Genomic DNA, 22,487 nt, shown 5'->3' with positions numbered 1-22,487 from the left:
TCATGACTGAGGAAGGGAGCAAACCCTACCCCATCCTTACGCACTGTAGTTCCTGAATCCAAGGTAATGCCCATAACGAAAAAAAAATAAAATACGTGCAACAAAGGCACAAAAAAGAGAGCAAGCTAAAACCAGCATGCCTCCCGATCGTTACCTTCAGTTCGGGTATGTGGTATTTAATAAGCCCTAATATTTAACTAAATTCAGCCAAACAGACCCCGAAGGCACATTTCTCTTAAAGAACTATTTTTTCGCTTGCACACTGAGCGGTTACGTAACATATTCCTGAGGTCCCTGTCAGAGCCCATTATCACCGAAGTTGAAACACATGGGAAGGGTCCCAGTAACTTGGTGGTCGTGCGTCTAGAAATAGACAAAATGGGCATTTGGAGTGATTGGGTGGTAATCTCGGGTCACTGCAATCACGGTCGGAAGTTTCATCGTCATCATATCATCATAATCATCATTATCACCACCACCACTACCACTACCATCATTAGGCTCTAAGGTCAACTGCAGGACGAAGGCCTCTCCCATTGATTTACACCCGCTCCTGTACTACGCTGCCAGAACCCATTCGTTACCTCCGAATTTTCTTATTTCATCCATTTATCTAGTTATGATGGCCTTCCCCTTCTTCTAGACTGGTCTCTCGGTAGCCAGCGTTTTATCTTTGTGACCCACCGGTTGTCATATTGTCTCGCTACATGACCGGCCCTAGTCTACTTCTTTTTCTTAGTTTAAGCTATGTTATTTCTCATTCAAGTTTGTTTTCTGAACCAGGAGGGTCATTTTGTCCCTGTGCTTTGCACCCTTCATCTTTCCTTCTAGGGCTTGTTCAGCCCACCTTTGTTTTCGTTCCAGTAATTCAGTAAGATACAAAGTTTCCACTGTGTACGTCATCACCACCAGCGCGTATTGGTCGTATAGCTCTTCTTTCAGTGACAGAGGTAGCTTACTGTTCATTTCTTGGGAGTGCTTGCCCAGTGCCCCCCCCCCCAACCCGCCAATGCCTTTCCTCCGCCGGATTTCTTTGTCGGAGTCGGGAGCAGCGTTGAAAAGTTTTCCAACGACGTTATACTCGACTAAAAGTTATAGCGTTGCGTTATCTATGATGAAAACGCCGCTTTCTTCATATGCTAATACTTAGGATTTACTTATATATATTTCTGACCCTACAGCCAGGCGTTCTGATTGTATTTTCTCAGGAATTTTTTTCAGATGCCCTGCCTACTAATTTGGTGAGACAATGTCGTCTGCAAACTTCCAATACCACACTTATTCTCTTTTAATCAGAACTACAGTTTTGTCCTAGTCACGACTCTTATATACCACCTCGAGACATGCCTGAACAATTTTGGCGAGTTGGTTCTCTGTGGCGTACCCCCTTTCGGATATTGAATTGGTCGCTTTGCTTTTTAAGGATGACCCTTCCCGAACATCATTTACATACTTCAGTTTTAACAGCGGAGCTGTTTAAGCTTGGGGTTGGTCCGGTGGGGTCTGAAAGAATATCAAGCAAAAACGTGCACGTGGTGCCTCCTGGTGAGGCGGGAGAGCGCGAAATTAGAGCGCGCGCCAGCAAAGAGCGGCGGGCGCACGCTATCCTACCGACCTAGCCACCTAGCTGAGCTCAACGCTAGTCAGGCCCAGCTTCCAGCAGCGACGAGAGCTAATCCCGCAGCCAGGCTTGACTGCACTCGGGGAATGCGCGGGATAAATAATGGTCGACTGGCACAAAAGGAGAGATAGCGGGGTTCACGCGGCAGGCAGGCCATGTGTACTTCGGATTCGTCTCCATCAGGAAAGCACCCACCGCGGCCTCGATCGTACTTGCGTACTTGGACTCAGCAGCACAATCTCCCATCATAACCACGGATAAACTTAGCCGAACCAAGAATAAGCTAGGTGAGCCCCCGTTTCACTGTTTGCCCGTTCTTCGCACCACTAGTGCGAAGCTACCGTATTTTTCGAAATATGTCTTATGCCCCCAAAACAAAATCCGATAGAAATGTGAAAGCTTTTTGCCGCACCTAGGTACAACGCTATCAAATCTAATCTATACTACGTTTTCCATGCCAGGTGGGGCAAGTTTAAGGGCCACCAGTAATTAAAAATTGTGAGCCGTATTTGACCAATTTTCGAATGATAAATTTTGTTTATGCTCGTATTAAATTGAAACACTCAACCTGATGAGGCATTCTTATGAAACGTTAATGCGAAATTGATCGTTAAGAACGGTACGGAAGCGGTGAGGCGGAAAACGCTTTAACATTCAACACGGCTATAAGGACACTAAAACCATTCAAGGAAAGACCATGTGATTCATCGAGGCAGAATGAGGAGCTGTGTTCGGATTCTTCCGCAGGATTTCTTTCGTGGACGCACCTGAATGCACTCAGTATGTGCGCTAGCTTTTCATATTTTTGCCATAGATTTACAAAACGTTTCGCAAGAAAGGTCATTTCATCTTCTCTTTGTCAGCTTAATAAAGTGACTCGTACCAACAAGGGGGGGAGGTCAGATCCAGTATGCGGCGGCTATTTAATTAAGGAAGTGGTAAATAAAGGAGTGAAGCAAAAGTATCGCGATTTATTCTGTAGGGGTGTACAGGCGGGAATAAATGAAGTTTTCACATCTCTCAGTTTCATTTTGTTCGCTTTTTCTCTTCATTGTGCGGTGTTGGTCGTGGTTTTGTATTAAGAGAGGCGGGAAGCGAAAAGAACTGGTGATATTATTAAGCTTAACGAAGACTTCACTCTCATACAACGCACTCCAGGGAAGGGGAGTACCGGTGTCAAAGGAAAGGGATAGAGAGAGAGAGAGAGCGAAGAGTGAGGAGAGTGGGGGACAGCGTATGTCGGGTTGGTCTTGTCCATGGCTTGAAGGCGGCAAACGCTGCGCTAGTATTGTCACGACCTGGAAGTTGAGGAGGTGCTGGTCGGTTCCGTGGGGAACAGGAAGTCTTCCAGCTTATGGCTTGCTGCACAGAATCGCTGGAGTGCGGCACGGAGTTTGTCCCTCGCGGTGTCATGCTGCCGGCAAGAGCACAATAAGTGCTCGAGGGTCTCGGGCTCTGGACAGCCGGCGCAGGTAGCCCGGCCACCCTGGTGATGCAGACAGGCTCCACATTTCAGTAATTAGGCCGCAGGCGAAGCAGGAATGACCGGTCGTCTCTGCTAAAGGTGTGGAGACAGATCTTCTTTCCTTGCTTCTCGTAATTTACGTAGTGATATAAGATAGGCCAGATCCGAAAAACAAAAATGCTTGGGAAAACAACCTCGGAACAGGCACATCCGTAGCGACAAAAGCCCACTCCTACTGGGCAAATTAATTTTGCTCATTTTGATCCGTGCGGCCACAGGATTTGGGGAATTTCCGAGTCGAAATACGACCTGACTACACGTTATCCGGGTGTTCTCCAATCTATTTTATTGCAACCTCTTTTCCAGTTGAAGTTGATTGTTTTTCTTGTCTCTGCAGTTTTTGTGCCGTATTTGGGGTTTGTGGATTCGTCTCTCTCATTGCCCACAAGAACGTAAGGCGTCTGGGAGTCTTATTTAGATCTTCTGTATTGCCTGGTATTTCAATTATTCCAGCACTGCATGGGTTCTTACAGAATCAAATGAATTTTGGTAATCTGTAAATGACACGTAAAGGGTTTGTTATATTCAGCGGCTGTGTCAAATACTTGGTTGATGACATGGATGTAATGTGTTCTAGAGTACCCTTTCTAACTCGACGTGTTCTCTTTGTTGTCCGAAGTGTAGACTGCCGCTTAATCGCATACCTATTACCATGGTAAATCGCTTGTTTACAACTGGGAGTAGTCTGATAGGTCTGCAAGCCTTAAGATATTGGGTATCTCCTTTCGGATGAGTTATCATTATGTTGGCGTTTTTTGCACGCTACGGGTACCTTTAAAGTTCTTAGGAATCTGGAAAATAGGCCAACAAGATTTCGTAATTAGTGTCCTCCCTAATTTAAAAGATCCAAGTATATGCCGCCATCACCTCGAGATACGTTTTTGCGCAGCACACTTCGATCTACGTATCACCAGACACGGTTCAAATCGTCGCCCGGCTTTGTAGAGCAGCAGCTACTTTGGAGCTTACGTGCGTGCGGAACTGTGTCGAGATGGACCAAGTCACGCGTATATGCTGGTTGGGGCCGGTCACCCCTTCCAAATCTGTCATTGCTCAAGGACAAAAGCAGAAATATTGTTGCCGACAATTACGTCATACCGAAGTGAAACGGAAGTGATTTTAAAACAGGGCGCGTGGTATTCGCAAGCGCTTGCGCCGACTAGAGAGTGCGAGCATGTTATGGCTCGGGAGACGGCCAAGCCTGCAATATGTGCTATGGTACCGTCGTAATTAAATCAAAGTACGCGTGAAAAATGTCTTTCAAATGAATATTGGGTTTTTTGCAATACGCCGCGTTAGGGGCACTTGTGTCAACATCCGTTGTAACAGGCAACTGCAGCGTCAGCCTCTAGCGATGCGTGTTATGATCGTTCGAAGCCGCGGTTTTGTTATCCGATTATGCGAATTTCTAGAGAGCAAGGAGAGCGCCACCGCACAGTGTGACTGCAATTCTTATTATACCTGTGTAAACCTCGGCCGCGGAGCGGGTTGAAACTTGGAAGGGGACGCGTGGTGGGTTTTGTTTTCGGGGATGTTCTTGCACGACGCTCATGGGCAGGCACACCGAGCCTTGCTATGGCGGTTTGCAGTGTTTCCAAGCAAAGACATCGCCCCATGAACTTTCCAGTGAATATCATATGTGAGTGCAAACACTTGCTAGTAATCAAATATTCACAGTATTGTATAATAGAATTCATTTCGTGTAAGCACTCTAAACAGAGCTTAAAGTGGACCACTTTTACCCCCTAGAGACGTGCGTTCCCCAAAATCGTCCCAGGATGCTAACAATTGCATCAACAAATGTAAACATGGTGGCAATTGAAAAACCATTAGAAGTTTAACTGCCCCAAAACTCAGGGGCAATACGCAAAATGGTTCAATGGCAACGAGTGTAAGGTTGTATTTCCCTACGGACGATAATTATATCACCCGTTTTATGTGGCAAACGCAAACAGTATTCAGTGTTGAAACCACGGTGCAGGCTTGTTTTTCCAATGTACACGAGTCATTTCGTTCCGCAGATAACAGACAACATGTTCTGTGCGGGCTACGACGACCAGCCGGTGGTCATGGATACCTGCGAAGGCGACAGCGGGGGACCGTTCGTGGTCGAGCTCCGGGGCACTTGGTACCTTGTGGGAATCGTGAGCTGGTCCCACCAAAGCAAGTGTGGCGTCCCTGGTCGGTACGGTTTCTACACGAAGGTGAACAACTACAACGAGTGGATTCTGGACACCGTCAATTCACGGAGATCCGGCATGAGCTAGAAGAGTGGATGCAGAAAATGTGCCCATTCATGCTTGCGCAGGAGGTGTAGCTGTACAATGTAAAGTTCCAGGCGAATTAGAGCGAAATGACTGCAGTCAAAACAGTAAACAAATATTGTATATTCCCATTTATTGATTGCTTTTTATTTGTTTATTGTTGCTACCGCAACTTCACGGAAATAATGCTTTGAGAGTTAGGTTGTGAATGAGCAATGGGCAAGACGCTTAACACGTTTGGTTTTTGGCTGCAGCACAATGTGGGCACTCAGTATAAATCATATAGTGTAGATTGCGGCGATGTTCGCTCGATTCTCGTCAAAGTGAAGGAATGGTCTCTGAGAACGCTATAAAAGCGTAAGCCAACCCTTACGAAAATGCCATATATGGCCCATATATAAATTATATGTGGCCATATATAGCTATATATGTGTTCATATCAGGCTATAACTTGCCATATATGGGGACAAATAGGGCCATATCTGGCGTGGCCAGCCCATATATGGCGCCAAATATGGCCATATATGGCCCCACGTGGAGCCATATATGGCGCGTACAACCCATATATGGCGCCAAGTACAACCGTATATGGCCTGGTCAACCCATATCTGGCGCCTTCTACATCCATATATGGCGCTACGTTCTTTGTTATAAAGGGTGTCCCAGCTATCGTGCACCAAGATTTAAAAAAGAGCAATGGCGTTACTCAAAGAATACCTAGTGCACAATGTTTGCAGTACCGTGGAGAAGCAGACAGTAATTTTTTTAATGATACTTAACTAATTAATTGTAATTAATTACCTAACTCGAGAATTACTGTCCTAATCACTGAAGTGTCAATGAGGAACTTGTAGGTACTCACGAGGGGCATCTAACTGTGGTATTTTCACCGATGAACTAATTGCCTACTTATTTATTAAGACTGACAAAGAAAACCCGCGAAATATGAAAAATACCACGTGAAGGGGCTTCCGCGCGCATTGTAAAGCAGCATCCCCATATAAGCTGATTGAAAGCAACTGCTTCCCTTGTCACCTGCCCGAAGAGACAGCGCATAACCTTGATAATGGAATGCGTGGAAGGAGCAGCCACAGCGAGATTTGCGGGGTGCGTGTGCAGATAAGGCACAAACTCGGTCGCGATTTCTTCTTTCTTTCTTTTGTTTATTTAGTTCTGGCTAACTCAGAGGCCGCCTGTTTGAGGGCGTTGCTTTACCATGCACGCGGAGGCGCCGTCACGTGGTATGTTTCGTATTTCGCGGGTTTTCTTTATCAGTCAGAATAAATGAGTACACAATTGGTTCGCCGCAGAAAATACTGCAGTTAGATGCCCCTCCTGGGCACCTGCAAGTGCCTCAGTGATACTTTAGTGATTAGGACAGTACTTCTCGAGTTAAAAAATTAATTACAATTAATTAGTTAAGTCTCATTACCAAAAAATGCTGCCCACTTCTTCACAGTACTGCGAACATTATGCACTAGGTTTTCTTCGAGTTACGCCTTTACTCTTTTTTTTAATCTTGGTGCATGATATCTGGGACACCCTGCATGGCTTGAACAACAGCTATATGACACAATCAGATTCATGTATTACACTAAATGCAGCCAGATATGCGGCCAGTTACTTATATATACAATTGATTAACGCAGTTCTAAAGTAATATATATGCAAATTCTCTAACTATTTAATTAACAATCACAGGAATATGAATTGCCTGTCAGTATAAATTCTGCGAAAACACTTTCTCTTTAATTACCCAGTTACGTTGCTGATAGTTTTTCTACTATACAGAGATCTTTCCTTGCATACTTCAAAACTGCAACTATATTTAATGCAGCTGCCTTAGTTCTTTATTTGTCATATATGCAACAGCACCACAAACAGTTTTTATTCCTTCTTTTTCAACACAGCATTTATGTACAGCATCGTCCAATAGCTGGTTATGCTTGCTGTGAAAAACATTTCGCAGTTCCCGCCTTAATTAGTTACGAGAAAAAGATATTTTCAGTATAAAAAATAAGTAGTGGTGGCATTTGAAAGCTTGAAACCTGTTTATTAATCGGAGCGCTCTCGCGAGTAGGTTTAAAATTGCGTTCAGTAGACAAAGAGAATGTTCACAAATCACACTCTGGCCTAGAACTCTTCCCGTGTGTACGAGATTTCGGCGCACGTTAAAGATCCCCAGGTGGTCAAAATTAACCCGGACCCCTCCACTACGGCGCGCATTATCGCCTGCATTGCGTCGGCGCGTTAAACACTACAATCAATCAATCTAGAATTCTTCTGCTATCGTGATTTTTTTTCCAATTTGAGAAAGATATGGTGTTCTTCCACATAAAATCATTGCCTCTCAATAAATATCTCTCTTAAGTAGTGATGTGTCATATTACACTACTTTATTGCCATTGTGAAAGCATTTGTGAATTGCTTTCACAGCTAATGAGATGGCATTTGGGTAGAACCGCTCAATTTGTCCTCTATTAATGCTCCGTGCCGGTGCGCACCGCCGCGGGGCACTGTACAACGCGCCGGATTTGGGGGCAAGCCTGGTGCATGTTTATCGAGCACGCTACGCAGTGACGCAACTCGATCGGTTAGCGATAGCTAGAGCACGGCGCCGAAGCGGCGCCGCCCGCTGCGCCTACCCAATATCGCGGTCGCTACCTACGGCATGATGTGCGTGGCGCGTGATTCAGATCATTCAAACAGCCCTACAGCGCATGGCACCTTGAAACAAAATGGACCTTTTCCAGCATGGATGTGAGCATGTGGGCTGCCGGTCGGCCATTCTTGGAAGGCGTCTCCCGCAAAGTAAACAAAGGGGCACTCCTCAGCTTTCCGCTTGGGGAGGGGCTAGGCTGTCCAGCCTTGCACGTTTTTCTTTTTTCTCTTTCGGCAGCTCGCGGTGGGGTCGTCGGGGTCGTAGGAGCACCGATTGGAAAGGGAGAAAGGCTTTGTGCAGGTGCACCCTTTCTACTCGCCCTAAGCAGCCCCGCGGAGGCGATCACCCCTCTTGTCTAGTCACTCCGACTTCTTGGAATCACACGTTGGGCTGCAGGATGCGCCCTCTGCACCGCACATTCCGCATTCCCCAGCGTGTCTTTTTCTACGTGCGCGTCTTCGCCGTCCAGTCGCTCGTTTTCTGTGTGTTTCTGTGAGTTTCCGCGTCTGCAAATTTCGGCAATGTCAAAGTAAGTACGCTTAGATGCCGTGCAAGTGCTGTGTACAACGATGCCGCGGCGACTACACCGCGGACACGAAGGTACACGTGTTCACGTTCCCGAGGGAAGAAAGACTGAGAAATGCATGGATACACGTGTGCCGCGAGAAAGCCTCACCGAGAATTCCAGGGTAAGCTTTTTTTTTTTCATTTTGGTATAGAATTGCGCTTTCATTTCAAGAGGATACACGTGGCCTGTGTAACTGGCTCCCAAGCCGCACTTTTGTATGACAAGCACCGAAGGCTTTGCTTATTGGAGGTAATATTTTTTCTAGGTATGCGAGCTACCCTTCGCGGATGCGGATATTATCCGTGTAGCCACGCATACAGATCAAGCCATTGGCCTACGCTCTCGCGGGTACAACAAGTGTACTCCAACAACTGCTGTCCGAGCCTCGACCGATATAAACACGCTAGAACCAGTGCAACCGGCGTGTGGTTCGAGAATCGCTTAACCTGGGTGGTGCGTCTCATGCCTTCTTACACGCGATGCTTTACGCTTCCGAATTCTCTCGAAAAGTTTCCGCGGCAACCCTACTTTTTTTAATAGAAGCGCTGTTTTACAGCTCACCCTCTCCGTCCCCTCCTCCGCTGAAGAAAATCGTATTAACGTAAGGGCTTCTTCTCGGAAATTTGTCGTGCGCGTACGTACGTGTTAAGGTTGCAGCTAATGCGTTTCCAAAAGTTGTAAGGGTGGTAGCGCTCAGTTTTCTTCAGAGCTGTTAACCTGGACACTGTATTTCCCTGTTTTACCGCCTTTTCCTGCATCTATTTTTCAAAAACATAGTGCGGGCCACTAGTTCGGTGGAGGTACAGTCGAATGCTTTATGTCAGTAAACACGGGAGTGCGTGCCACTCAATACATGCACATGACTTTGTTGGGAGGCTGACGCGCCCTGGCAGTTTGTGCACTTAGTGGGCGCACTCCCTGAAACCGCTTTATCGCGCGGCTGCCTGCTGCATTAGTTACGTCGCGGAAGATAACGCATTTTTTATCACTCAGTAGGGCAGTGAAAGTAAACATTTTAATGCATTCGCTCGGTAATTGACCGGAACATGAGCACGTGAAAGAACAACAGCATCGCTTGTTTGGCAAAACAGATTTGCGGTCTCATTTATTTGAAGGATGCGGTCTTTATCCCGTGGCTTTTCACAGCTCGGATTAGGATGAAGTTTTTCACGGTGTCCACGCACAAAAGGGCGTTTTCTACTTGTGCTGTTTCGGACGTCGGTAGTTTTTCCCAAGTTTCTTCAAAATAATGTCTTATCTTAAATTTTTTTGATCCCTGCTAGCCAAATATTGCTTTATTACAGCCAATATAGCGCACGGCTTAATGTTTTAGTTTTGTTATAAAAAGAATGTGCCACTGAATTGGAGCGTGACCAAACAGAGTTCGTATTAAGTTCGCTGCAGCTGATAATTCGCTATATTAGCGTTCGTTATAGCGTCGTTCATCTGTACTCCGCCGGGCATTTAAATATAGCTTACGCATCTTAACAAAATAATATTCATGGGGCTTTCACTTACACATAAAAGAAAAATCGGTGAATATAAATGCATGTTAATGAAATCTTAGTAGCACTATCGCCATGTCAAATCTGCCCGAGAAATATGCCCCTTGCATGAGCATGCTCTCCTGCTGAATGTGGTTAATGAATTTTCGCTCATTTCTGTTTGTTGTTTTCGGTATTAGCACTAGAGTGGGGTTGAATAATGAGGTGCCTTTTTGCCTCGTCGCATTCTCCAGAAAGGGTTTCAAAGCCAAATGTTTGCACATTCGAGCCATCCAGCAGACACCTCTCCATGCAGGAATTGATGCCATTTTGGGCCGCTTTTTTTCTTATCAACATAAGTAGAAAAAATGTTCTGTGGGCTGCAATGTGCATTTACATTTGACGAAGTGAATAGCTGAAGTGCATTTGTTTAAACCTCAAGCTGAATTGTCAAAATAAGGAGTTCTCGATGTAAACAAATAAAATTTATTTTCTAAAAGTTGCATAAAGGTTTTAACATGGACTATGGTGACAAAATTGCAAGCAATTACCTTTCAGCATCACTAATAACAATTGCGTTCTGTATCCTGTTGTGAAGAATGTAAGGCAGAATAAAAGTATTAGCAAGGGGGAGAATTGGTTCAGGCCCTCTAATTATTTGAGGATGTGACAGTATATTTAAGAAATTTATTTCCAGGATTAATAAAAAAAGAACTTGTACATTGACTAATGATAACTCTATTTGTTTCATTTCATTTGCAAGATTAGTAAAGCCACAGCTAGATACAAGAGGTAAAAATAAATGCAGTGAGAAACTTGTGCTTCCATCAAAGGGGCCAAGCTGGCCAAGAAGAATGCAGCCACTGACCCATCGCCACAACAAAGCAACCTGCAACCACCTTAATTCGCATGCACGCGCATCATTTTTGTAATAAAATGTGGAAGGTATGTCATGAAGTGTTTGTCGGCATTTAGGGTGCAGCATTAATTGCTGCTGTTAACTGAAGTTCATTATATATGCTATCGACGTGGTCATAAACTCAATCCATATATAGCCATATATGATGTTAGGGCGCCATATATGGCTTACTCATGTATGGCCTCGCCCATATATGGCCACGTCAGGAATTGGGCATATAAGGCCATATATGGCCTAGATCCATATATGGCCCCACCCATATATGGCCATGTCAGGAATTGGCATATATGGCCATATATGGCACACCCATATATGGCCACATATGCCCAATTCCTGGCGTGGCCATATATGGCAATTTTTATATATGGCCATATATAGCATTTTCGTAAGGGAATGTACACAACGCAGAAAGATGTTGCGAAGATGCCTAAATAAAACGCACTTTTAACCGCCCATTCTGTGCCGAGTGTGTTCTTTCATTTCTTCAATACGCATACTAAATGGCACAGCCCGGCAAGTGATGCTGAAGCCTACACGTGCTTCTTCAGGCTTTCAGGGGCACACTCATTTATTACCGCTGAACGTTCCCGCTGTGAATCTCCGGGACCACTTCAATGACGACAGCGGTGTTCTACCAGCCCGTGATTACGGTATTCCTGCCGACAACAATACCGATAGTGCCACTTCACATTCCTGTAGTATCTGTGCCATCTCTACTACAGTAACCCTGCCGTGCAGGAGCGATACCTGCGACTGCGTGGGATCTTACTAAAGAGAAAAGACAGCGAAGTACCGATTTCTGTTGGCTCAGCGGCGCTACCCTGCACGTGATGCTGAAATTGCCCGTTCAGTTTATCCAGGCTTCTGGCCATGATAAGTACCCGTTTCTCATCTAAACGACCACTTCAAGGACCACAGCGGCGTTTTATCACCCCGCGATACCAGTATATTCCAACGGACAACGAGGCGGATAGCGCCATATCACAATGGGGACCGATCAGGGCGAACTGTCTTTTGTAATAAACACCTCCAAAACTCCCTGCTCAGCATATGTAACGCAATGCTAGAACAAGTAGATTACAACTCTATCGGTTAGTTTACCTGTGGTGATCCGAATCGCGAGAAAGAAATCTGGCGCAGAATTGGCATATGCTGCAGAGTGCATTCTCTAAACACTCCCAGATAATGAAAACTAAGCGACCCTTATCATTGAAATGTGAAATATAAAACCATTCGCATACTGCTGGCGATGACGTATGGTGTGGAAACTTGGCGCCTTGCTAAAAATATTGAAATGAAACTTAGATCTGCTAAACGGGCCATGAAACGAATAATGATCGGAGTAACACTTAGAGACTGGAAACCAGATACTGGGATCAGAGAACCCACTCGAGTAGCAGCCAGCATAGTTCAAATGAGGAAAAGGAATGGAATGGGGCTGGCCAAGTAGCTAGGCGAAATGTCAATTGGTGGGCTACCAGGTGGACAGAGATGTGTTTGGCTGCATTGGAGACGGGTCGGGGTTTTAACATTCTCTTAAGCATGTGGCTGTGATTTTTTCATGTTCACTTCTTCCACACTCACTTCCACCGCCGATATATTTCCTTTTGACATGTTTTGTTTACCCGCAATCTTTACATTCCCGTTGACCAAACTTAGCTAGGTCGTCCACAAGGTTCCACCGTAATTGTTCAGCTGAATTAGATTTCTTGCTTAAATGCTCGCTTGTTCAGCTGCGTTCTTCTATTCCCTTGATCTTCTGCATACTGGCTTGCATGACTACCTTTGCCTTGTACCGGGTTCAAGGTCGCGCTTCGTGACACCTTGTGCTTTGGGAGGTCCCTCCCAGGCGGCACAGAAAGTGTGTCCCAAGACCGACACGTCTATGGCCGGTTCGTGCATGCCAGGCCAGCATCCAGGTTCTGGCAGCCACAGATCATACGTTGAGCGGCCAACATTCGGCAACCAGCGCTTCGGTGTTTCTCCTGCCGCCCGTGTTCAGACGCACAACGGCAGCTACCGGGCTGCCAGATATTCAGTTCACTTTCGGCTGCCGATGTTGAGAAAGAGAACGGCCGAAGTACGGCTTTAGGGCATCCATTTTTCCTTCGGGAAGCGGTGTCCAGCCGAAGCACGGCAAGCGACCGGCCACAGAATATCCGTATTCTTGTGGCAGTTGGTGTTCGAAAGGAGGCCGGCCGGAGCGCGGCTGCATCGCATTCGCTCTTTCAACGTTGAATCGCGCGTCCGGCGGCAGAATATTCGTTTTCTTCGGGCAACCGGTGTTATACAGGAGACCGGCCGCCGCACGGCCCTAGAATGTACGTTGTTAATTCGGTTAGCGGTCCTCGGCCGAATTACGGCAAGCGAACGGCCGCAGAATTTTTAACACTGTAAACGCAAACTAGCCGGAAATGGAGTTTTAATCAAGTAATGTGCCCTGAAAAGTACCTATAGCAAAAAATGTACTCCCTAGGCATGATCTAAAGAAGTGGACGAACCTCCACGGTAGTACCGTTGCCCATCCGGGTAGCAAAAGGGAGGATTTAGAACGACTTAACACCATTTGTGAGATGGCGTTCGGTTCCTTGTATACTACCACGTCCACAATAAACGCCCTATCTGAGGTAATCATCTCAAGCGGGCGGTCGCCATGTTAGTCTTCTGTTGTCTCCGTGCACCAGCACTTCAACCGTGGCCTAATGCTAATTAGAACGAGTAAGCAGGACGCGACGGTTGCACGCAGCTACAAAACCAATACCGTACGTATACCCGTATAGATGCTTCAACCAGCGCGATCACAGGCAGAGAGCGCGGCCGTGTTGTCTCAATCTGTTTATTTTGGCGATAGGTGGCGTCGAACTCTGCTGCTAACGAAGAGGCAGTTCTCGCCGTTGCAAACAATTGCAACGTTCATCTGCTTCGCTTGCTTGCGCATACATAGACGATTTAAATTCCCGTGCCAGCGCGCCAACGCACCCGACTACAGCGACTCAACTTGCCCTGGCGGCACGACTGGCTGCCCGGATGTAAACAACCTCTGTGCTATCAACGCAGCGCGGCCGGTGAGTCGGCGTGGCCGGAGCTTCAAGCCTCGCCTTGGGCCGTCGTTTTTTCTTATTTGTGAAGGACTAGTAGTGCCATTTGCTGGAAAGATTTTCATGTGCCCCTGTCACACGAGGAACGGCTGCAAACAGCATTTGGATACGGCGACAGGTGTGGACAGCTCGCTGGTAAGTGGTCGTTCATCAGTCGATGCGCTTGTCAAACGTTTGGATAGGGTTAACAGCGAAGTACCCGGGTACCCGTGCCGCTCACCGCTCGTACGCGCACGGGCAAAGAAAAAAGCGCACACTCGTATTATTTTACTTGTTTGTGGGTTTTGGGGTATGCGTTCGCATTCTTTTGTAGGCTGGTTTGTAACAGGGCATTCGAGGTAAAATCGTTTGTCGCGCGCGGCGTCGTTTCAAAGCAACGTGACGGTTAATTCGTGCTGGCGAAAATCAGCGCAGTCAGACGGAAGCGGGAAGGAAGGTAGAGAGATCGGGAAAGAGGGCGCTAATATATAAAAGAAAACGTAATGCAAGACGAGAAATATAACACAACCCGCCTGCAATTCTCCGAACTTCAGGACAGAGCCGCACACGGGTACGTTGTCACAAACTCGAGCGTACGACATCTAAAAGTACCGTATATTTTTTTTTTCATTTTTCAACATGACCTGAGCCACTTATCTTCTCATTGCCGCGCATGCAGACCTGATTGTGTCCCTGTCTTTGAGCGCACAGCCATCCTTTTGCGACATAAGAACCAGCAAACGCGAGAAATTGTAGAAGCCAGCCACATCAGAAAAGCTGGTTCCGAATGTATGTCATCCCTCTATCGCCCTGCTTAATCGAGAAGTCGCATATTTAGACGCACATTGAGCGCTATTTCGGTGCTTCTGGGAATGCGTGTTGGGGGTGGGAGGGGGGTCTTAATCCATGTATGATGCGGTTATCTTTGCTGATTTTTCGCCTTTCGTGCGCCTCAAAGTTCGTTTTGTGGTTTTGTTGTTACGGTTTTTTAGTATTTTCGGCTGAGTGCGCCGAGAACTGTGACGCATTGGGGGCGCGGCAATTGGGCGCTTGGGCATATAAAGCTTTGAATTGTGCAATAATAAACTAGTTGCGAGTGTGCGCTTGTGCCGTCTTCATGTGTTCGTGTCCTCGTTAATTTGCGCGCAGTTTATTTTTCGCAATGCATAATTACCAACTCGCCCAACTCGCAACCCTTTTACAGATCCTATACTCCGTAAAAATGAGTTGCCTGTCCTTTTAGGTACGGCAAAATCTCGCGCAGCGAATCATTCTGCCAGGGGGCCATATCCTAATGTCAATGCACACACTATGAAAGCCGCTTGCACTTAATGCGTCACATTGTCTGCTGATAAGCATTTTAGATTCGCCCCTCTCATCATCATTCACTTCGTGGAGATGGCGGGATTTTCTTTCATAGCTTGTTGTCACTGCAGTAATTAATAGCAGAATCAGTCCTACAAATCACAGAAACGGTTCGTTTCACGTTACACACTAACACACTTTGCACCACACGGAGGAACAATCGGTTGCAGTGATGAGGCATAAGGGTAACTTGTTGTTAAAGGGTCATTGAAGACAACCAGCAAGTTGATTTCAAACGGAAGTCGGACCTCCGCATAGCCATTTCAGCATTGATTTAGTGCCAAGATGCCTTAAGTGCTGAGAAATCGCTGTTCAACTTCTCATCAAGCGTGACGCAAACACGACTGCAGTCGTTGTTTGCATCAGGATAAACCGGAAGCAAGTGAAGCAGCGGTGATTAATAGCAGTATACAAGCAACTGAATACAAAATTACCACGTACCAAGCAGTTTGGTCAGTTCCGGTCAAATCGCTCATGCTTCCCCAAACTCCCCTGTCATTTGCCGTTCGAGACCACTAAGCAAAATGTTTCTCCATGGGACCTGTGATCAGTATTTACGCTTCACTGAAGAAGAACATTGGCCTTTTGAGGCCTCGCAAGTTTTGGCGTCGAACGAGTTTCTCATGCGTAGCTCGCATGCTCCCTTGGAAAGCGGTACTGCCACCCCAAGTATGGACGAGTAGCACCATCCAGCGGCAGCCAAGAAAGAAGTTGTGCGCGTCAGGCCACTTAAGCCCTTCCGGTGAAAACGTGTTTTTGCTAGTTTCAACCTTACTTAAAAAAAAAGGTCAGGTGTAAGAGGGGTATAATAGTGTTCCCCGTGAGCTAATCTATCAACCTAGAGAGACTTGCATTTTAACTTCACTGTCATTTAAAGTTGTGCTCGAGTATATTGTGCGGAAGTAATATCTTTTTTATTGCTGCAAAAGCCACGATGGTTAATGCACTGGCACTTGGTTTTATGAAGCCTTTGCATTCCTAATTTAAGTACTGAAATTCGCAGGGAACCTGGCATAACAATTTTATTACTGTGCCGAATTATTAAGTTCGTTTAACCATAGTGTCTGTTTTGAATTTTACATGTGGGGCATTTTTTTTCTTTTTTGCTTTTTCAGGTAGATGTTCCTTTGACTCCCTGCCTGCATTCCGCGAAAGGGGAAATTAGCCTCCGCATCGATGGCCAGAGTGTCTTGACTGCATCATCTTTACTGGGAGGACTGTGTAGTCTGTTTGCATCGTTCTGGGTTTTCAACATTCAATATCCCAAGAAGGCACACAGAGCTCTAACGTTTGTGGAACATGCCTTTTCGGACCTTGCCAGCACCAAACCACGTGTGAAAGATTTAGAACTAACTAACTTTTATCGCATCAATATCCCTCACCAATATTTTATTTGTTTTCAATCGTGTAATCATTGGATAGTAGTTTAAAGAATTTCGTATTATGTTTCTGACGTTTTCTTTTTTTTTACTGAACAGGGGATATTTGATGGGCCCTTCTGTATGCTGATAATACAGCTATCTTTTAGTGAAGCAATAATATTAACCAACTAATATAACTTGAAACAATTATCTAAATAATGTTGGCAACTGGTGCCAAATGAATCAACTCAAAATTATCGGAAAAACACGAATTACATGGCTTTTTCTTCTCACTCTGAAGAAGCTGTCGCGATACCACCCATTCTGTTCTATATCCTTGCAATTAACCCCTCAGACTGGGTCACTTTTCTTGGCGCATTTGTGTCTTTATCAAAACGCACTGGTATTTTCCGCAGCATATTTCTCGTTCTTTATATTACTCATTTATCTATAGCCATCTCATTGCTGTCTGTCTCCTACATCATTCATCTCTTGTGCCTTTACCATCTACAAAATGCTCGTTACCTTTGAATATCAAATCGTTACACAGCTCTCGCACATTTCACCACCAATTGAAAAAAAAATTTGTTGTTGTAAACCACTGCAGCCATTTTTTTCACTTTGTGTACTGAGTACTGATGCGTACTGATAAGTACTCACGCGTTCTCAATCCTCTAGTATTATATAATGATGTCACTTGCCATGCCGTTGTGTTTGTGCCTATATGTTTTTCGCGTATTTCCAGTTCTTGTAGTAATATTGTTTCTACAGTTTGTTCAACTAGCACACAGATCGCTCATTTCACCACCAACTGAAATTTTTTTGTTGTTGTAAACCACTGCAACCATTTTTTTCTCTTTGTGTACTGAGTACTGGTGCGTTCTGATAAGTTCTGATAAGTAGTGACGCGTTCTTGATCCGCTATTATTATATAATGATTTCACTTACCATGTGGTTGTGTTTGCGCCTATCTTTGTTTTTCGCGTATTTCCAGTTCTTGTAGTAATATTAATTCTACGGTTTGTTCAACTAGCATTCTATTGCTGTCTTCCATTCCTAACTGGCGTGTTTTTAGCAATTTACCATTTTTGCTTTCTTATAGGAGGTCGCCCTAAGTTTTTATTTCGGAGCCTCCTTGTGTACACCATGTACCATGTAAACTTGTATGCGAAAGTTCGTTTGAAATAAACCTGAAACCGAGCAAAACCGTGTGAAATCAGAACTCCCGCAGGGAACTAGAAACTCTCCCTTGTGGCCTTGAAAAAACTCCTTTCGAGAAGGCCTACAAAACCGCCCCAACTTTGCAAAACTCCATTCAAAAGAAATATATGCTTCCCTTGAACCTCCTAAAAACTCCCCTCGCGAGGCCTACAAAACGTAAAACTCCATGCAAAAGAAGTAAATGCTTCCCTTGAACCTCCTCAAAACGCCCCTAAAATAACATAAGTACTTCCCAAGGGAGCCATAATAAGCTCCTATTCAACCGCCTAAAAATTCCATAAACATCACTTAAAAACGCCTTGAGGAAGTAAAGAATACTCCATTTTGATCTCCTTAAATTCTCCCTAACATTTCTTAACACTCCCTAACTACCTCCTTTCTATCACCTAAAAATACCCCGTTTTGAGGAGGTAAACAAAACCTCCCTGTTCCATGTAGTAAAAAAACTCCTACAAGGAGGATCACTAGAGGACAGGCGAAAAAGAACCTCTAGGAGTATATGGGTGGAAAAAAAGTTTAGAGTGAAGTGGTGTTCCTACATAAGATCTCAGGTTATGCGTCATTCTTTCGGTAAGCGGCGTACACCCGAACAACGGCACGGGTCTGGGCGCCGAGAATTCATGCACAGACGTGTTTGAAGGAGACCCGCCGGTGTAGGCTACTTTTTCCAAGGGTGAAGAAAGAGCCGTTACGGAGCCGAATCACCAGACTCATTTTTTATCCGCTCGGGGTTTCTACAGTTGAAATGAACGAACATCGTTTGTAAACAATATTGTGTGTTCTAGGTGAACAGGCAAGGTGCAAAGACTCACTGGTCATTACCAGGGAACCTTTTATGCCATTGGAATGCCTTTATTGCCACAAGAAGAATGTGCCACACCGACGGGTGAGCTAAGCCTCGCCAGTCATAGCGGCTACCACGCCTCACCCGCCTTCTTCGTCGACGCATCAGCTCGAGGCTATTCGCCCCCTCGAGAAATGTAGACCATTCGAGAAATCAACCCGGCAGAGATGTTCGACCCGAGGTGGAGGTGGTACGCTAAAATAAGTGGCCTCAACGGCCGTCGAGCAAGCGGCCGCCACGCAGGAGCTCAACGGCACCATGTCAAGGACTCCCCACCAAAGAAATGCAAAGGTTCGCAAAAGCGCAAGTTTGCGGCTATTCTTTTTACTATATTACTGAGAAAAACAATGTTGCACTATTTTGTTGGTGATAAACGTAGAAGAGGCCAAGCTCGTGCATTGGTAGGCTCAACTTCGTGCCCGGCTTCATGAGATTTTATGACTGTCCATTTAGAAACACGCGTTATTTTAAATTTGCCATAATAACAGAGCCTTGTAAATAACGACACCTGGATGTTAATTCAGTTGCGGTGTTTGAAGGTGAGCTTAGCTACACTTCGGAAATGACCCATTTGTTTAAACATAATCGCCAGCATCCTAGCAAACATGAATTTCGTCGGGTTTTTCTTGCTCACCGCAGCTTGTTGAGTTCACGCACGATTTGGCTCTAGCAATAGATAAGCTTAAAGTAGTTCACTGTATTTTCTTGTACTGCAAAAAAAGCATTTGGAGGTGTTCTACATCAGCGTCTTGTTAGTACATTGCGGGCTATAAACTGAATGAATGGGTTATTGCATGAATAGCCGAGTATATCTCTCTAAGACAGCAGTCGGTCGCTCTCGATGGTTGTTCGTCCGGGTATGTTCCCGCGACCTCAGGAATTCCCCAAGGGTCAGTTGCGGGCTCTCTTTTGTTGCTGTTATATATAAATGTCATTACTATTGGCCTCAAATCTTTGTTCAAAATGTTCGCAAATGACTGCGTAGTTTACAGGACTATAGCGAATGAACGTGATTCTGAATACCTGCGGCATGATTCTAATTTATTAACATCCTGGTGTGCTGATTCAGAAAAGTCGTTGAATGTTAAAAAGTGTGTTAACGTCGCCTTTACAAGAAAACCTTCAATTCAATTGAATACGTATACCGTAAATTAGAGTGCTTTAAAAACGGCCGGTGAATACAAATAACTAGGAGTTTATTTAACGAGAGGTTAGAGGTTAAATAGGCACGTTCACAACCCAAAAGTTACGGTGGCACGTGTCTTTGTCTTTCTAGATAAAATTTCAACGAACCTCCATTTGAAAGAACAACCGTATTTCACTCATGTGCGCTCAAAGAGTACGCATGTGTTTTCTGGGATCCCTACACCAAAGAGCTGGTTGATACGCTCGAAAACATACACAATTGGGTAGTGCGATTTGTATTAAGTAATTGTCACTGTCAACTTGTCATGAGGGAAAGTAAAAGTAAACTAGAATGGTAAGACGGGAAGAAGCAGAAACGAAACCTCAGGTTGAAATTTTTTTGTAATATCTATCATTCGAAAACTAGAATAGAAGGAGAGAAGCGTATCCAAGCGCTATTCTATATATCCCAAATTGGGACCGCTAGCTTGAAGCAAATTAATAACTTTCCTTTAAAGTTGACGCCTTGCGCGATTTATTTTATATTAGATCAATATGAGAGTGAAATTATCTTCCACGTATGATCGTACCAACTGTTTATAATGACGATTTTTATCACATTTTGTGGATATATTTTGTTATTTGGTGTTATATTTGATGCTTAGTGGTATGTATATCCCTGCTGTAATGCATGCAAAGGCAAGCAGGTATCAAATAAAGAAATAAATAATCTTGCGGATCCGCAAGTTCGCCTCCGACGGGTTGAGAACCTTACGCATTCAAACTTGACCAATGAAATATTTATTGTTTTATTCGTTGCAGTGCGCAAGGTTTCCTGAATTGGTGATGGTTTTTCGAGATTCACAATCTGGCCAGCCAAAAGGTCTTCCAGGGTAGGACCAGGGATTATCTCGATATCCCCACCAAGAAGAAGTAATGTGAAGTAAAATGGTGCACGTCTCAGTACACAAAAACGCCAGCGCCAGCGCCTACAAAATCCCATTTCAGAATGCAAGGTCACTCAAGCATACCAGGAATGGGGTTGAACTGGCAAAATAAAGACTGCAAATAAACGCGGCAAGTCGTAATTACCAACCTGAGAAAGCAGCAAGAACCACGTGAAGGGCATCGCTTTCACCACGCTGGTTGTACACCCCGTCGAAGCATCGGTGATCGCCGCGTTTATAAATATGACCGCTGATCAGGTGATAGTGTCTCTAAGGTTAATGGACTACTGCTGGGTTGTACTGATGTCAGCGGCCATGTCATCAATATGACCGGAAAGCATTTTGCATCAGCCTCAAGTTATGTTAATCCTGAAGCACTTCAGTTCCTGAAGTACTTCCTGAAGTACTTCAGTACTTCAGTTTCACTGAAGTACTTCAGTGAAGTACAGAGACCCTAGCGACAGCACCTTGAATACTAACACAAATCAATGTCTTACACAAACCAATTTCTCTTTTGTCCAGACGTGATTCCCCTCATTGACAGCTTCAATTTTATACACCACATGCCTTAAGGGCAACTTTTACAATTTCAACACGATGTAAATTTAGCCGTGACTATTTCATGATGCGCCCCTTTATAAACATAAACGCGCGTACACTAATCCACAATATGAAAATTTAAATCCGCGTACCTAATGACTATGATCTTGACCGCTTGGAAGCAGTTGCGCAGTTGAAGAACACCAAAATATGCTTGTTGCACATGAACACACCCTGACATATCCAAGCTAAGTTTGCGAATTTTTCACGGGTGACATATAGATCCTTTCGTCAGATGACACGTCATCTACCAGTTACATAGCGGTTACCAATAACTCAATCAATCACGCAGTCATAAAGGACACATGAGCCAGGATCTGTCCCATAAAATGAAGCAAGCATCAAAACAAAAAACAGAAGCACTACCACGAACGCCGGTACCTTCACAGAACCGTGAGAACAGTTGGCTTTTCCACAAGGGGTTTTTTAAGATAAGGAACATGAACCGACGAGACCCCAGTCATATACAGCTTCGATGTCAATGAACAGAGCACACGTCACATTTCTCACCATCCATTGTTTTCACCCCGGGCCTGAATCTTTTTTGTCATGAACACGCAGTCCACATCAATCCAATAGCACATACCTACCTCGGCGCTAGACATCATTGCCAATACATACAGCGGCTTTAGTCATTGCCTAGCGTATATCCGTAATCAATCTGCAACGTTTCCGATGTCACTGAAGTTACGATGTCAGGTCTTCCTTTTCACAATCGAGAAATTGAGCACACGGCTTTTCGCCCCGACGTTTTGCAAATCCGCGTGCATTTTCCAAACTGTGAAGTTAGTAGTTGTTTATATTAGTCTGGTCCGTCTGAGTTCTTAGTCAATTTTGGGTTTGAGCCCGAGTGAGTTTTGATCTATTTTGCCTATTTAGCCGGCGTGAGTTCCCAAGACATTTT

The 22,487-nt window shown here is 44.9% G+C and overlaps 1 protein-coding gene across 7 annotated transcripts in view; it reads left to right on the top strand.

Annotated features, from left to right (window-relative positions):
* LOC144148806 (coagulation factor IX-like) overlaps window positions 1-5,770 on the top strand; it is a 48,690-nt gene extending 42,920 nt beyond the window's left edge. For all 7 annotated transcript variants that reach the window (XM_077680313.1, XM_077680312.1, XM_077680317.1 and 4 more), the window contains one exon: window positions 5,168-5,770. In XM_077680313.1, coding sequence (XP_077536439.1) covers window positions 5,168-5,413 — 246 coding nt within the window. In that variant the 3' untranslated portion in view covers window positions 5,414-5,770. The remainder of the gene's footprint in view (window positions 1-5,167) is intronic.
* The last annotated feature ends 16,717 nt before the right edge of the window (window positions 5,771-22,487 follow it).

The sequence above is a fragment of the Haemaphysalis longicornis genome, unplaced genomic scaffold, assembly GCF_048455015.1.
Source record: "Haemaphysalis longicornis isolate Haplotype H1 unplaced genomic scaffold, Haemaphysalis longicornis Haplotype H1 scaffold_8, whole genome shotgun sequence".
Lineage (NCBI taxonomy): Eukaryota > Metazoa > Arthropoda > Arachnida > Ixodida > Ixodidae > Haemaphysalis > Haemaphysalis longicornis.
The sequence above is the reverse complement of the archived record's forward strand: the minus strand, read 5'-3'. Positions and strand labels throughout refer to the sequence as shown.